The sequence below is a fragment of the Salmo trutta genome, chromosome 7 (genome assembly GCF_901001165.1).
Source record: "Salmo trutta chromosome 7, fSalTru1.1, whole genome shotgun sequence".
Classification (NCBI taxonomy): domain Eukaryota; kingdom Metazoa; phylum Chordata; class Actinopteri; order Salmoniformes; family Salmonidae; genus Salmo; species Salmo trutta.
The window spans coordinates 11130803-11148971 of NC_042963.1; the positions used below are offsets into that span (position 1 = coordinate 11130803).

The 18169-nt window shown below is 47.3% G+C and overlaps 1 protein-coding gene across 7 annotated transcripts in view; it reads left to right on the plus strand.

Annotated features, from left to right (window-relative positions):
* ntrk3a (neurotrophic tyrosine kinase, receptor, type 3a) overlaps nt 1–18169 on the plus strand; it is a 254558-nt gene that overhangs the window by 199272 nt on the left and 37117 nt on the right. For all 7 annotated transcript variants that reach the window (XM_029757958.1, XM_029757959.1, XM_029757961.1 and 4 more), the window contains one exon: nt 10561–10749. In XM_029757958.1, coding sequence (XP_029613818.1) covers nt 10561–10749 — 189 coding nt within the window. The remainder of the gene's footprint in view (nt 1–10560; nt 10750–18169) is intronic.

The window sequence follows — 18169 nt, forward strand, 5'->3', positions numbered from 1 at the left end:
GCCGGAGAAACTGAGTTTTAATAAGAAATACCAGTCGTAATAGCCGTTGGGCACAGGGCGTGTGGCGAAGTCCGCCAGGAGAAAACACTTTTCTCAATAAAAACAAAGAAGCGCACTGAAAAAACAAACAGCGCGCGGGGCGCAGCCCGGCAATATAATGACTTCTTAATCGGATACAATACAGCTGTTCTTCGTGAACAAATGAACAATCCCGCACGAGAACCCCAACTGAAAATACACATTAAATAACCCCCCACTAATGACAAACACAAAACAGGTGCGGGATAGACAGACAAAACCAACAGACACAGAAACAACGATCGGTGGCAGCTAATAGGCCGGCGACGACGACCGGCGAGCGCCGCCCGACCGAGGAGAGGCGCCACCTTCGTTAGATACTGTGACAGTACCCCTCCCCTGACGCCTCGGGGACGGCCCGGAGGGCGAGGCGCCGGCCGATCCGGACGGCGACGGTGGAATTCTTGTAGCATCGGTGGATCTAGAATGTCCGCCGCCGGAACCCAGCACCTCTCCTCCGGACCGTACCCCTCCCAGTCCACGAGGTACTGCAGGCCCCCTACCCGACGTCGGGAGTCCAGGATGGTTCGGACTGTGTACGCCGGGGCCCCCCCGATGTCCAGGGGGGGCGGGGGGACCTCCAGCACCTCATCGTCCAGTAGTGGACCAGCTACCACCGGCCTGAGGAGAGACACATGAAACGAGGGGTTAATGCGGTAATATGTAGGGAGTTGTAACCTGTAACACACCTCGTTTATCCTCCTCAGGACTTTGAACGGCCCCACAAACCGCGGACCCAGCTTCCGGCAGGGCAGGCGGAGGGGCAGGTTCCGCGTCGAGAGCCAGACTCTGTCCCCCGGATTATACACGGGGGCGTCACTGCGGTGGCGGTCAGCGCTCTCTTTGTGTCATTCCACAGCTCTCCTTAGGCACTCCTGGACACCATTCCAGGTCTCCTGAGAGCGCTCCACCCATGCCTCCACCGCAGGAGCCTCCGTCTGGCTCTGTTGCCATGGCACCAGGACCGGCTGATATCCCAAGACCACCTGGAAGGGTGACAGGTTGGTAGAGGAGTGGCGCTGAGAGTTCTGGGCCATCTCGGCCCATGGCACGAACTGCGCCCACTCCCCTGGCCGGTCCTGGCAATATGACCGCAGAAACCTGCCCACCTCCTGGTTGATGCGTTCTACCTGCCCATTACTCTCGGGGTGGAAACCCGAGGTCAGGCTGACCGAGACCCCCAGCCTCTCCATAAACGATCTCCACACCCTGGACGTGAACTGGGGACCCCGATCAGAAACGATGTCCTCGGGCACCCCATAGTGCCGGAAGACATGGGTGAACAGGGCCTCCGCGGTCTGCAGGGCCGTAGGAAGACCGGGCAAAGGGAGCAGACGGCAGGACTTAGAGAACCTGTCCACAACGACCAGGATCGCCGTATTCCCCTGGGACGGCGGGAGATCCGTGAGGAAATCCACCGAGAGGTGAGACCAAGGTCGTTGCGGAACAGGGAGGGGCTGTAATTTCCCTCGAGGCAGGTGCCTAGGAGCCTTGCACTGAGCGCACACCGAACAGGAAGAGACATAACGCCGAACATCCTCAGCCAAGGTGGGCCACCAGTACCTTCCCTTCAGGCCCCGCACTGTCCGTTCCACCCCAGGATGACCCGAGGAGGGTAGAGTGTGGGACCATCGGATCAGTCGATCGCGAACACCAAGCGGAACGTATTTCAGGCCCACGGGACACTGCGGTGGAGTGGGTTCTGACCGACCCGCCCGCTCGATGTCCGCATCCACCTCCCATACCACCGGCGCCACCAGACAGGAGGCGGGAAGTAAGGGAGTAGGATCGATGGTCCGCTCCTCGGTGTCGTAGAGACGCGACAGTGCGTCAGCCTTCCGGTTCCGGGAACCTGGAATGTACGAGAGAGTGAAGTTAAACCTCGTAAAAAACATGGCCCACCTTGCCTGACGGGGATTAAGCCTCCTCGCTGCCCGGATATACTCCAGGTTACGGTGGTCGGTCCAGATGAGAAAAGGGTGACGTGCCCCCTCAAGCCAATGTCTCCACACCGTCAAAGCCCTGACCACAGCTAACAGCTCCCGGTCCCCCACATCATAGTTGCGCTCCGCCAGGCTCAGCTTCTTAGAAAAGAAGGCACATGGGCGGAGCTTCGGAGGAACGCCCGAGCGCTGCGATAGCACAGCTCCTACCCCAGCCTCGGACGCGTCCACCTCCACTATGAATGGCAAAGAGGGGTCCGGATGCGCCAGGACAGGTGCGTTGGTAAACAGAGCCTTCAGACGAAGGAAGGCTCCGTTCGCCTCTGCTGACCATCGTAGCCGCACCGGCCCCCCTTTCAACAGTGAGGTAATGGGAGCCGCCACCTGACCAAAACCCCGGATAAACCTCCGATAATAATTAGCGAACCCCAAGAAACGCTGCACCTCCTTCACAGTGGTTGGGGTTGGCCAATTACGCACAGCCGTCACGCGGTCACACTCCACCTCCACCCCCGAGGTGGAAATGCGATATCCTAGAAATGAGACGGCTCTTTTGAAAAACTCACATTTCTCCGCCTTGACGTATAGGTTATGCTCCAGCAGCCGCCCAAGCACTTTACGCACCAGGGACACATGCTCGGCGCGTGTGGCGGAGCAAATCAGGATGTCATCGATGTACACCACCACACCCTGCCCGAGCATGTCCCGAAGGACCTCGTCCACAAAGGATTGGAAGACAGCGGGAGCGTTCTTTAACCCATACGGCATGACGAGGTACTCATAATGGCCCGATGTGGTACTAAATGCGGTTTTCCACTCGTCTCCATCTCGGATACGCACCAGGTTATATGCGCTCCTGAGATCTAATTTCGTGAAGAAGCGCGCCCCGTGAAATGACTCCACTGCCGTAGCAATGAGAGGTAGCGGGTAACTGAAACCCACTGTGATAGCATTTAGACCTCTATAGTCAATGCACGGGCGCAGACCTCCCTCCTTTTTTTTCACGAAAAAGAAGCTCGAGGAGACGGGGGATTTAGAGGGCCGAATGTATCCCTGTCTCAAGGACTCAGTGACGTATGTATCCATAGCCACTGTCTCCTCCTGAGACAGAGGATACACGTGACTCCTAGGAAGAACCGCGTCGGCCTGGAGGTTTATCGCACAATCCCCTCGTCGATGGGGTGGTAATAGAGTCGCCTTCGTCTTACTGAAGGCGATAGCCAAATCGGCATACTCTGAGGGAATGTGCACGGTGGAGACTTGGTCTGGACTCTCCACCGTAGTCGCACCGATGGAAACTCCTATGCACCTACCTGAGCACTCCCTCGACCACCCCGTAAGAGCCCTCTGTCTCCACGAAATCTGAGGGTTGTGCGTAGCCAGCCAGGGGATTCCCAGTACCACCGGAAACGCTGGGGAGTCAATGAGGAACAGGCTGATACGCTCCTCATGACCCCCCCACGTCTGCATCACCAGTGGCACTGTGACCTCCCCTACCTGGCCTGACCCTAGCGGTCGACTATCTAAGGCGTGCACGGGGAAGGGGTGGTCCAGCTGAACCAGGGGAATCCCTAACCTCTTCGCTAACCCAAGGTCCATAAAACTCCCAGCTGCACCTGAATCGACTAGTGCCTTATACTGGAAGTGAGGGGAAAAATCTGGAAAACAAACCGAGGTGTACATGTGGTCGACAGGGGGCTCTGGGTGTGGCTGGTGCGGACTCACCTGGGGTTTCGAAGGAGTGCTCTGCCTGCCCTCCGAACTCCCGGGGGGACCACTCCAGCACCGGTCCACAGTGTGTCCTCTGCGTCCACATCGGGTGCAGGAGAGACCCCCCCCTCCGGTCCTCCTCGACGCAGCCCCCCCTATCTCCATGGGCTGTGGAGCGGGGGGACTGGGAGGCGGAACGAACAGGCCCCGACTGGAACGTCCCCGGGAAGCCAGCAGGTTGTCCAGTCTAATGGACAAGTCCACCAGTTGGTCGAGGGTGGAGGCGTTCTCCCTACAGGCCAGCTCCCGGCGGACGTCCTCGCGAAGGCTACACCTATAGTGGTCTATCAAGGCCCGCTCGTTCCACCCCGATCCAGCGGCGAGAGTCCGGAATTCCAGGGCGAAATCCTGAGCGCTCCTCGTCTCCTGTCTCAAATGGAATAACCGCTCACCCGCCGCCCTGCCCTCCGGGGGATGATCGAAAACCGCCCGGAAGCGGCGGGTGAACTCAGGGTAGTCGCCCCGAGCCGAGTCTGGGCCATCCCAGACCGCATTGGCCCATTCTAGGGCTCGACCCGTGAGACAGGAGACGAGGACGCTCACCCTCTCTTCGTCGGAGGGGGGGGGGGCGGACGGTCGCCAGGTAGAGTTCCAATTGGAGCAAGAACCCCTTGCACCCAGCGGCCGTCCCATCGAACTCCCGGGGAGGAGTAATCCGGATACCACCGGCGCCCGCTTCAGGGGGTGTGTGTAGGGGCGCAGGGTGAGGGACCGGAGCGGGTCCAGCTGGGGAAGCACCTCTCTCCCAATTCTCCAACCGGGCCAACACCTGGTCCATGGCCGAGCCTAGGCGGTGGAGGAGGCTGGCGTGTTGAGAGACCTGCTCAGCCATGGACGGCGCTTCTGCTCCTGCTGATTCCATTTTAAGGGGTGCGGGATTCTGTCACGAGCGTCTAGGACCAGTAGATATGTGAAATCAGGAGCAGGAGACAGAGGGCCGGAGCAACTGAGTTTTAATAAGAAATACCAGTCGTAATAGCCGTTGGGCACAGGGCGTGTGGCGAAGTCCGCCAGGAGAAAACACTTTTCTCAATAAAAACAAAGAAGCGCACTGAAAAAACAAACAGCGCGCGGGGCGCAGCCCGGCAATATAATGACTTCTTAATCGGATACAATACAGCTGTCCTTCGTGAACAAATGAACAATCCCGCACGAGAACCCCAACTGAAAATACACATTAAATAACCCCCCACTAATGACAAACACAAAACAGGTGCGGGATAGACAGACAAAACCAACAGACACAGAAACAACGATCGGTGGCAGCTAATAGGCCGGCGACGACGACCGGGACCGAGGAGGGGCGCCACCTTCGTTAGATACTGTGACAAGTGGCTTCTTCCTTGCTGAGCGGCCTTTCAGGTTATGTCGATATAGGACTCGTTTTAGTGTGGGTATAGATACTTTTGTACCCGTTTCTTCCAGCATCTTCACAAGGTCCTTTGCTGTTGTTCTGGGATTGATTTGCACTTTTCGCACCAAAGTACGTTCATCACTGGTAGACAGAACGCATCTCCTTCCTGAGCGGGATGACGGCTGCGTAGTCCCATGGTGTTTTGCCTGCGTACTATTGTTTGTACAGATGAACGTGGCACCTTCAGGCGTTTGGAAATTGCTCCCAAGGATGAACCAGAGTTGTGGAGGTCTACAATTTTTTTCTGAGGTCTTGGCTGATTTGCTGATTTGCATTCAAGCAAAGAGGCACTGAGTTTGAAGGTAGGCCTTGAAATACATCCACAGCTACACCTCCTATCAGGTGCCTATCAGAAGCTTCTAAAGCCATGACATCATTTTCTGTAATTTTCCAAGCTGTTTATCGGCACCGTCAACTTAGTGTATGTAAACTTCTGACCCACTGGAATTGTTAAACAGTGAATTATAAGTGAAATAATCTGTCTGTAAACATTTGCTGGAAAAATTCCTTGTGTCATGCACAAAGTAGATGTCCTAATCGACTTGCCAAAACTATAGTTTGTTAACAAGAAATTTGTGGAGTGGTTGAAAAACGAGTTTTAAAAAACACGTTTTTTACATACACTCCAACCGAAGTGTATGTAAACTTCCAACTTCAACTGTATATATATATATAAGCTCAGAAAAAAAAGAAATGTACTCTCACTGTCAACTTCGTTTATTTTCAGCAAACTTAACATGTGCAAATATTTGTATGAACATAACAAGATTCAACAACTGAGACATAAACTGACTAACAGAAATGAAATAATGTGTCCCTGAACAAAGGGGGTAAAAATCAAAAGAAACAGTCAGTATCTGGTGTGGCCACCAGCTGCATTAAGTACTGCAGTGCATCTCCTCCTCATGGACTGCACCAGATTTTCCAGTTCTTGCTGTAAGATGTTACCCCACTCTTCCACCAAGGCACCTGGAAGTTCCCAGACATTTCTGGGGGGAATGGCCCTAACCCTCACCTTCCGATTCAACAGGTCCCAGATGTGCTCAATGGGATTGAGATCCGGGCTCTTCGCTGACCATGGCAGAACACTGACATTCCTGTCTTGCAGGAAATCACTCACAGAACGAGCAGTATGGCTGGTGGCATTGTCATGCTGGAGGGTCATGTCAGGATGAGACTGCAGAAAGGGTACCACATGAGGGAGGAGGATGTCATCCCTGTAACGCACAGTGTTGAGATTGCCTGCAATGACAACAAGCTCAGTCCGATGATGCTGTGACACACAGCCCCAGACCATGATGGACCTCCAAATCGATCCCACTCCAGAGTACAGGCCTCGGTGTAACGCTCATTCCTTCGACGATAAACGTGAATCCGACCATCTCCCCTGGTGAGACAAAACTGCGGAGAGCACTTTTTGCCAATCCTGTCTGGTCCAGCGACGGTGGGTTTGTGGCCATAGGCGACGTTGTTGCCGGTGATGTTCCGTGAGGACCTGTCTTACAACAGGTCTACAAGCCCTCAGTACAGCCTCTCTCAGTCTATTGCGGACAGTCTGAGCACTGATGGAGGGATTGTGCATTCCTGGTGTAACTCGGGCAGTTGTTGTTGCCATCCTGTACCTGCCCCGCAGGTGTGATGTTCGGATGTACCGATCCTGTGCAGGTGTTGTTACACGTGGTCTGCCACTGCGAGGACGATCAGCTGTCCGTCCTATCTACCTGTAGCACTGTCTTAGGCGTCTCACAGTACGGACATTGCAATTTATTGCCCTGGCCACATCTGCATTTCTCATGCCTCCTTGCAGCATGCCTAAGGCACGTTAACGCAGATGAGAAGGGACCCTGGGCATCTTTCTTTTGGTGTTTTTCAGAGTCAGTAGAAAGGCCTCTTTAGTGTCCTAAGTTTTCATAACTGTGACCTTAATTGCCTACCGTCTGTAAGCTGTTAGTGTCTTAACTTTCCTGAAGATCATTCGGTATGAATTCTCCATTACAGATCTTGAAAATGAATCATGTATTGATAATGTATTGAAATGTGCATGTATCGACCGTGGTTCATCACAGCATACCACTGTCCAGAAGTGATGCTATAAGAATACGTTCATAATCCTAATGATTGTCTGGTAATTTCAAGAATTTTCATGTTTTAAAAGGTGTTCACACAATGAGCGGGGACATTTTACCTCAGTGTTGGTGCAACAGAATGTTGCCCATTAATCGTTAAAGTGCTTTAGATGCCAATAATGGTCTGATGGAAACCACACATCAGCCTTCTGATTACTGTGATTATGCTTCCTACCGTCCTGAACCCTCCATGTGTTGGCCCCTGATTGGCCCTTCATACTGTCTGTCACACAGCATCTTAGACAGTATTATGTTCCTGTATCACAGAGACTCACTAGAGGCCCACCACATTGATACCCCAGCATTGATTTCTGCTCCACTGTTGGTTCACCCTGATTGACAGAGCCTTTGTTAGGCAGAGTTATGTGGGCTTGTTATCCTGTCAGGGCCCTGCTGGTCTTAGTTAGTCATGTGGATAATTATAAAGACATCAAACCCGACAGCATACACCCAACAGGCCTTGGAAGGTAAGCAAGAGACATGAGCAAAGGCACTCAAGAGCAAGCATCCTTGCATACCGTACTGTAGGTACATCACTGCAGCGCCACCAGTGTCATGTCAGTGACAGTGTTGTGTTAGTAAAGAGTGCTACATGGTAAGTGTATGAATATCACACTCTACGCTTCCTTGCTTCAATTTATAATGAATCATTATGTCTATAGAAATAGTGCATATAAGTTAGGGTGTTTACACTAGAAACATGCTTGTATATTTATTAATCTAACAATTTTTTGTTTATTTGTGAGACGGTTTAATGAGTCGAAAAGCAAATAAGAGGGTTCAACTTGGGCATCCAATAGATGGTCTTTTTGTTTCTCTGTTTCCTTCCTTCCTTTTCCTGAGTGACTATTTGAACACAAGAAAAAAGGAGTCAATCCGGTGGCAGTTCAGCTGATTTGCCTCTGTGTTACCACAGACTTGGCATCGCAGACGCCATGGGAGGCTCCCACAGTAATCACATTTGTTTGAGCTGCACAGAGGGGCTTTGCTTCAGTTGACAACTCAGAGAGAGAAAGATACACCCCACTCCACAGGCCACCACTGAGCTGATTTACATTGTTACAGCATAACATTCTTCTCTCAACGTCATAAACCCTGAGCATTGTTTGATTAATGCACTATGCAGGTTCATCTATTAATGCCGCTGATTCTAAATGGGGATCCTCTCGGGGTGTTGTCAAGAAGGGCCTGTTGTGGAAGACTTTCAGTTATCTGAGATAGATGGTACCCCGTCTGTCGATTGTGTGTTGCTGATTAGATCAGTTGCAAGTTATGTTGGAAGTTACTGTGAAAATTGACTTCATCAAATTGTCCCAATGTCCTTGTCTTGAATTGAAGCAAACTGTGATGGATATTGCATTGTGAAGGGAGATGGAAAACACTTGCAGTGCATGTTGATAACCAAAATTTTTACTGACATTATTATCCTTTTCCTGCAGAACTTTGCATATGCTGCGTAATAGAGTTTGTTCTTCTTTTCACTCTCTGCTCAGACGTTTATGACTGTCTGAGAGATGAGCGAAATGCTGATACCACAGAAAAATGGAATTCTTTAAATCATATTCGTACTCATTTCAGTGTATTTCCATTGCATTTCTGGAGAGGAGGTGTATACTTCCTGTATCATATTGTATTTCTGGAGAGGAGGTGTATACTTCCTGTATCATATTGTATTTCTGGAGAATAGATGCATACTTCCTATATCATATTGTATTTCTGGAGAGGAGATGTATACTTCCTGTATCGTATTGTATTTCTGGAGAAGAGATGTTTACTTCCTGTATCATATTGTATTTCTGGAGAGGAGACGTATACTTCCTGTATCATATTGTATTTCTGGAGAGATGTATACTTCTTGCATCATATTGTATTATATCCCTGACGCACAAAGACATTATCACAGCATAATGCATTTTTTAAGAGTAAATAAAAAAAATACCTTTTGAGGTGCTGAGAATTTTCTTATTTCTCTCAACCCCGTGACCCACAACACTAACCATTTGTAGATTGCATGTGGGGAGATTGGCTCTAGTCTAGTAGGTGTGGTGGAATCAAATGATTTCTTCCTGCTGTTGATGCTGTTTCAATTGCTTTGCTCTTGTGCCATAATGCTACACTGTCCCCATTGGAAAAACCTTTTTGGTTCCACAAAGAACCCTTTTGGGTTTCATGTAAAACACTGTGGAAAAGGGCCTACATGGAACCGAAAGGGTTCTTCAAAGGGTTCTGCTAAGGGAACAGCCGAATAACACTTTTAGGTTCTAGATAACACCTTTTTTTCTATGAGTGTATGCTTGTTGGAACCTATTTGACCTTTGTGTGAAAGGGGGTTTAAGCAAACAGTGTGTGTCTATGATATGTCAGTCTATTGCCTGTTGACCCTACCTCCTATGTCTGAACGCTTGACCTTTCATATGGAGGGGTCCATGAATCCTATCTGTCTTTCCTGATCGCTTGTCAAGCCAGGATGTTGTGGGTGTCAGCTTGCAGCGACTCTACACTGAACTGCTAATGAATTGGATCCATTTAATAGAGCTTGTTTTGTGCCTCTATCTAACACAATGTACAGTACACACTGTCAAATAGCTGCCGTTCCCCAAACAATGACTTGGAATGTACACTACTATTTATTGCCTGTTCCCGTTTTCTCACATCTCCGTCAGAGGAGGAGCACAGAGCAGTTAGAGTGAGTATGAGGTGAATGGGACATTGAGAAATATGAGGGCTGGGCGAGGATTAGAATTTTACGGATAATAGTGGCCCAGGGCCATTGTATCAAAGACTGTTTGGTTCATACTTAGTCTAAGCCAGTTAATACTTGTTTAGATTCCTTAAAGTATTCCGAGGGCAACTGAGCTGAGGCGTACAGAGATAATTCTTATACTGACAAATGAGTCTGCCTGCTTATTGCTTTCAGACATATTAATACATTATGAATGGCCCAACTCATTTATTTATCCCCCAGCATTCTATTTTGATTAAACTGCAGCCATGATGTTTGGGTAATGGCATTTCTTTGTATGATGTCTGTCTGTCTGACTGATTCCCTCTCTTCTCTTCTTCCTATTCTCTGCCTCTCTCTCTCCACTCTCTCTGCTCTCTCTCGCTCTCTCTCGCTCTCCCCTTTCAATTAAATAAATATTCAAATAGGCTTTAGGATGATCAAATGTTTTAGGACATTTGAATTGCTTTAGGACATACAAATTCTATGTCACTACTCTCCCCTCAGGACCAGTAGCAGTGATCAGTGGTGAGGAGGACTCGGCCAGCCCCCTGCACCATGTCAACCATGGCATCATCACCCCCTGTACCCTTGATGCTGGACCAGACGCTGTGGTCATCGGGATGACCCGTATCCCTGTCATTGAGAACCCGCAGTACTTCAGACACGGACACAACTGTAACAAGCCTGCAACCTGTAAGTACACACCGGCTCTGTTGACTTTCAGTTGTTTTTATCATCCCTATGTATGTCCCTACCAACATGGGCTAGGTTTAGCCCTCTGTGTCCATTCACACAGAATAATTCATTTAGGCCTACCTTGAAAGACTTAAAGTGTTTTTCTATATGTCTCATTGTAGGTGTGACCATTTTTTATTACAGTGAGCATACCAAACATTAGGAACACCTTCCTAATATAGAGTTGCGCTGGCCTTTGCCCTCAGAACAGCCTCAATTTGTCAGGGCATGGACTCTTCGAAAGCATTCCACAGGGATGCTGGCCCTTGTTGACTCCAATTGGCTGGATGTCGTTTGAGTAGTGGACCCTTTTTGATACACACGGGAAATTGTTGAGCGTGAAAAACCCAGCAGCGTTGCAGTTCTTGACACATTTAAACCAGTGCGCCTGGCACCTACAACCATACCCCATTCAAAGGTGCTTAAATATTTTGTCTTTCCCATTCACCCTCTGAATGGCACACAAACACAATCCATGTCTCAATTGTCTCAAGGCTTAAAAATACTTCTTGAACCTGTCTCCTCCCTTTCATCTACACTGATTGAAGTGGATTTAACAGGTGACATCAATAAGGGATCATAGTTTTCACCTGGATTCACCTGGTCAGTTTGTCATGGAAAGAGCAGGTGTTCTTAATGTTTTGTACACTCAGTGTAGATCAAATCATACGTAAATTATACATGTCAGACGGCCTTATGCATGAGGCCCTGTGAAAGTTTCTTCATTTTCCATCTTGTCTTGATCCTTCCTAATCTGGGAATGTTTCAGTCTTTGGGATTTAAAGGTATTGCCCAGTTGGCAGTCTTAACTCTCTGCAGGTAGCGCTATGCTGCGCTTCATATGAGCAACATCATAATCATGATTCAAAATTGGATTTACTGCTTTTCCACAGATGTGTTTATGTCCTTTATTTCCTACCTCTACTCTGCATTGGCAGTGTATCCCTTTCCAGCGGCTCTCTTTTGTAGGAACCCTTCCTGAAGTGAGTTAGATTTGTCAAATCAGCTTAATGTATCTGCCTCTAAAGATGGCGTCTGATGAATCATCCTCTGAAGGGTTCCAGAAACCTGTGTCTGAACGCAGACTATAGCGGCTGCCATAGCCGCTCATTCTCCATGTTGTGTGTATCCAAGCAGCTCTTATCTCCATTTAACTATAAATAATGTATTTGTTTGCTCTCAAATGTTGCCCCTATTGGATTCTTTTGAAGTTGAACCCCCAGTAATGTCCTCCCCATTTTGATATCCCTTGAAGAAGAATTAAGAGCTGATTACATTAACTAATGCTGTGCAGTATTGATTAAAGGCTTTGATCTCTGCCCCAGCTTTTTTAACATAATTTATTGAGTGTATCCACATAAAGACTGATTGGAATTACTGTATGTTTCTATCTGAAAAAGACAAACTGTGCTTTTCACTGTTTTGAAATATCTTGGGTTTTGAAGGGAATTTGTAGCTGAGGGCTTCATTTGTCTGCAGGTGCTTTCAGTGTTATGTTATGCATGAGTCATTTAGCAGGTCTCATTAGCCATGTAATAGTACAGCATTTTATATATCGCACTATTACCACCTCTGCCTTTGATGTTAGGCTCCAGAATGTAACATTACTCTGTAGCAGCAGGCTAAGTTTATATCTGACCTGGCATGATCACACTTGTAATTGGGTCAATACTAAATGTGGCTAAGGTCCGGATCTCCTTGAGACACTAATTGTTCACATTTCCGTGAAACCTTGCTAGAAAAAAGAGAAAGTGGTGAAAAATGATGGGAGGCACACAGAGGCAAACCAAGCCAATATCCGCTGTTCCATCTGATACCAATTCAAGTAGTGCCTTGTGGCTGTGGAGAGAGAAGCACATCATGAATGGCGTGTAAAGCAGCAGGATTTGTCATGTTATACAGGGGACATGCTACAGGACGTGATGTGAATTCATAAGCACTGGGTGAAGATGAGTAACTGGCACTCTCCCGCAGTCACGGTTCTCATCAGAGACAGCGGAGCTATGTTTAACTAAATTAGTAGTTTACAGCTCACACACCTGCCCCTGCAGGCACGCGCATGCTTGCACGCACACACACACACACACACACACACACACACACACACACACGCACGCACACACTTGGAAAAAACACTGGTTTTCGGATACCAGTGACTTTCAAGTTTTTCCCCTCATAAAAATACACTGCTCAAAAAAATATAGGGAACACTTAAACAACACATCCTAGATCTGAATGAAAGAAATAATCTTAATAAATACTTTTTTCTTTACATAGTTGAATGTGCTGACAACAAAATCACACAAAAATAATCAATGGAAATCCAATTTATCAACCCATGGAGGTCTGGATTTGGAGTCACACTCAAAATTAAAGTGGAAAACCACACTACAGGCTGATCCAACTTTGATGTAATGTCCTTAAAACAAGTCAAAATGAGGCTCAGTAGTGTGTGTGGCCTCCACGTGCCTGTATGACCTCCCTACAATGCCTGGGCATGCTCCTGATGAGGTGGCGGATGGTCTCCTGAGGGATCTCCTCCCAGACCTGGACTAAAGCATCCGCCAACTCCTGGACAGTCTGTGGTGCAACGTGACGTTGGTGGATGGAGCGAGACATGATGTCCCAGATGTGCTCAATTGGATTCAGGTCTGGGGAACGGGCGGGCCAGTCCATAGCATCAATGCCTTCCTCTTGCAGGAACTGCTGACACACTCCAGCCACATGAGGTCTAGCATTGTCTTGCAGTAGGAGGAACCCAGGGCCAACTGCACCAGCATATGGTCTCACAAGGGGTCTGAGGATCTCATCTCAGTACCTAATGGCAGTTAGGCTACCTCTGGCGAGCACATGGAGGGCTGTGCGGCCCCCCAAAGAAATGCCACCCCACACCATGACTGACCCACCGCCAAACTGGTCATGCTGGAGGATGTTGCAGGCAGCAGAACGTTCTCCACGGCGTCTCCAGACTCTGTCACGTCTGTCACATGTGCTCAGTGTGAACCTGCTTTCATCTGTGAAGAGCACAGGGCACCAGTGGCGAATTTGCCAATCTTGGTGTTCTCTGGCAAATGCCAAACATACTGCACGGTGTTGGGCTGTAAGCACAACCCCCACCTGTGGACGTCGGGCCCTCATACCACCCTCATGGAGTCTGTTTCTGACCGTTTGAGCAGACACATGCACATTTGTGGCCTGCTGGAGGTCATTTTGCAGGGCTCTGGCAGTGCTCCTCCTGCTCCTCCTTGCACAAAGGCGGAGGTAGCGGTCCTGCTGCTGGGTTGTTGCCCTCCTACGGCCTCCTCCACGTCTCCTGATGTACTGGCCTGTCTCCTGGTAGCGCCTCCATGCTCTGGACACTACGCTGACAGACACAGCAAACCTTCTTGCCACAGCTCGCATTGATGTGCCATCCTGGATGAGCTGCACTACCTGAGCCACTTGTGTGGGTTGTAGACTCCGTCTCATGCTACCACTAGAGTGAAAGCACCGCCAGCATTCAAAAGTGACCAAAACATCAGTCAGGAAGCATAGGAACTGAGAAGTGGTCTGTGGTCACCACCTGCAGAACCACTCCTTTATTGGGGGTGTCTTGCTTATTGTCTATAATTTCCACCTGTTGTCTATTCCATTTGCAAATTTATTGTCAATTAGTATTGCTTCCTAAGTGGACAGTTTGATTTCACAGAAGTGTGATTGACTTGGAGTTACATTGTGTTGTTTAAGTGTTCCCTTTATTTTTTTGAGCAGTATATATATCCCTGGCATCATTTTTTTTGCTTCACATGATTATTTTCCCCATTTCCAGCTGGTCTTCCATCCAGGCACAGACCAGGACTGACCCTGCTTAGCTTCAGAGGCACATCAGCAGTGGGATGCAGGGTGCTATGTTGCTGGAATTGATGTGCCAAAACTTGCAATTGGGGAAAAAAAGGCAGTGAAAGCAAAGGTCAGGGTGACAGAAAAAGATAGGGAAAATTGCAGGAAAGAGGGATGCGTTTTATTGAATCTACATGTGAAGTATTCTTACATGTGAACCTGAAAATTCACGAGAGGTGAAAACAACATGTTTTTCTCCTCATGTGAAAATGTGGTGTTAACGTGTGAACTCTAAATGTAATATGGTTTCCCATGTGAAGTTTAAGCTCAACGAGTGAAAAACAAATTGGGGTAAGGGCTCACACACACACACACCTCCAATTATATTTCAGAGTTGGGGGACTGACCGGGTTCAGAAGGGAGACACAATGAGAGGAAGGAAATCACATTTAGTACTGAAAAATAAATTACAGGAGTTATACATTATACATTGCATGAATCTTTTAAGCCAACGTGTCTGAGTTATAATCCATCAGGGTCTGTCTGTCTCTGTGTGTGTGTGTGTGCATGCGTGTCTGTGTGACTGTTCATCTCTATGCATGCGTGTGTGTCTCTGCATGTGATGGCTTGCATACTGTATTTTTTGTACAACAAAAAAATCATTAAGATTTAGTATATTGAACTTTGAACATTCATTATATAGTACACCAGGATCTAAATCAGATGGGGATGAAAATGAAGTAAAAATGCCATATGTACTGCATGCAATATCTAATGTAAATGGTATTTTACAGTGTAATATGAGAGACCCAAAACCCTAGACAAACACTCAGAGAAACACTGCTTGGATATAGCTGACCGTATGCGCTTTAAGTAGGCAAGGATATTTATTCAACCAATCAATAGAGGAAAATCGAGATCTACATTTTCCTCTTTGACTATCCTTCAAAAGGCACTGAACAATGGGGGTTTCTTTCCTCAGAGATCAGCGGAGTAGAAAGCAATAATCATATACACACTGTTGACTACCGTCGTCCACAGCGCAGTGAAATTCACTGTGAAATTACTTTTTGAGCTTAAAAGCTTGATATCTTAATGAGCTCTATTCCTTGGTATTTTTAGAAAAGCAATCGTCACATATCATCCTCTTTAGTGCAAATGGGTATAATGTTCTTCAAACATTTATAGAGCCATCATATCTTGTAAATGTACAGTGCTTTCGGAAAGTATTCAGTCCCCTTGACTTTTTCCACATTTTGTTACGTTACAGCCTTATTCTAAACATGATTAAATATACATTTTTTCTCAGCAATCTACACACAATACCCCATAATGACAAATGGAAAACAGGTTTTTAGATTTTTGGGGGGCCTTAGCCGGGGAGGTGACCAAGAACCCGGTGGTCACTCTGACAGATTTGTTCGATATAGAAAGATAACTGACTCACTTTAGCTCGATGTAGATATAAAATGTAACCAAAAAGATGCTAACTTTTCTCTTAGCAGAGACAACAGCAAACCTTGCCCAGCTCACTCCAGGGCTTTTTAAACTTAATTACAGCAAGACTTGAGTTCTAGTAGAAATCCATGTCCCCGAGAGCGCTGTCGTTATTTTCTCTCACTGCCCCGAGCTCAGAGAGCATGGAGAACACAGATAGCACTCAGTCATTTCACAGGGGTGGTTTTCCACATGTCTTTATAGAAACATAAATCATAGCATGCCCCTCAGCCAGTCTAATGCCGCAGCAGATGAAGAATTAGATCCATCATGGAAGTCACCTCGTGTGGTTATCACCGCTGATATTTTTATTTACTCCGACTGCAACAGTAAATCCGGTGGCTACATCCAGTGTCGTACACGTACATGGCTTTCATTGATCATTTATATGTCAGTCTTGGATCTTATTTAATACAAGATGCTCATACTGTAGGTTTCAATGGAAATATACATGTACCTACATACTCCCTCTGTTAGAATAGCGAATTATTATGATGCGTGATAATTCATATTTGTTCACAGCACCATCAAGCTCAGAATGTGCAGTTAGATTGACATTGCCTTAATTATTAATCAAGGAAATGATTTGATTAAATGTCTTTTCATCATGAGTTTCGCTGTGGTCAGAGCCTGTGCCCTGTCAGAATGTTCCCTCTCTCCGCGACCAGCTAATTACTGAGCTGCAGGACAGCCAAGCTAAGTGCAGGGAGAGAGGGCTGATAGGAGGAGCACACCTTGTGGTCAGCTGGGTTTTCTTCCCATCACCTGCAGGTGAAAAGTCTTTGGGAAATTAATCCCTATTAGTGACATAAAAGCCGGAGACAGAGGACAGGTCTGGCTATGACTTCTACCTCTTCAGACAACCTCTTTGTTTTAGTACTATGCCCGGTGTTTTAATAAATCTGGTTCTATGCCAGATTAAGTTAAAGAATGCTTTTATTTTTCTAGCTTTTCGTAATGAGCTCCTTTAAAATATTCATGATGAAATGCAGATAAGGCTAGTGAAGAGGTGTTGTCTAAATTGATTTATTTGAGAAGTAATCACTTGAAGAGCTTCAGGCCAGAAGCATTTCAAATCACCTCAAAGAATTGTCTGTCTGTAGGGAATGGTAACAAGGACAAAGGTTACCAAGAAGTAAAAGACAATATTGTTACTAGAAGATTCACTGACTCACAACATTTTCTCTCATTTCCTTTTCTTTAGGCAGGTCATTTTGTGTTGCAAGGTGGTAACAGTATTCACAACCTGATATCATGTTAGTGCCTGTTTGCCCCCTGCTCCACTCTCTTCCCCTCTCTATACCCCCAGCACCAGTTCACTAATGGCTGTCCCCTACAGAGAGATCATGAGCAAGAGATTCATTTTGTCCAGATGCAATCAATATCAGAGATTGGCTGTAACCCTGCTCCTTCACCCATAGCCAGATGCCGTGGCCTCTTCCCTCATCCATCTCTGTCTTCATCTTTTGGATTTAGGCCCAAAACAACACCCAAGGAGCCCCGTCATCCGGAAAGCAACACAGCAATGTGTATGCTCAATTTAAGGATGAACGCGGGAGTTCGGGGTTATCTTGAAGTAAACAACTAGCCTCTTGAGAAAATAAACATATTTTGTAGGACATTTGTTAGGATAAAAGGAGAGTAATCAACTGTAGTATCCTTCATGGTTGAAGCCCTTTTCTCATACATTACTGAACACACAGTATTGTGATCAACAGGTCAAACATCTCATCGCTTGTTGGTTATGTGCTACTTAATCCATTGCTTAATTCTTTCTGCCTCTAATTTCTTCCTTGAAGTGAATAGTTAACGCAGCTATATGTATGCAAATGTGAGTCTCTCAACTCCTTAAAAGCATTCTAATTGCAACCCAGTGGCATAACGGTCACCCCACCGCAGACTGTAACCTTGCTCTGCGCTCCACCTCCTGCTATGCTGCTGTATCCGTCCATGGATGCAACGTCTGCTACAGTACACAAGTCAGAAAGTTAATATGACCTTGATAGTGTCTCAATAACAGTTTAATAACACGCTAGACTCGCGGGAGAGTTTCAACTTTTAA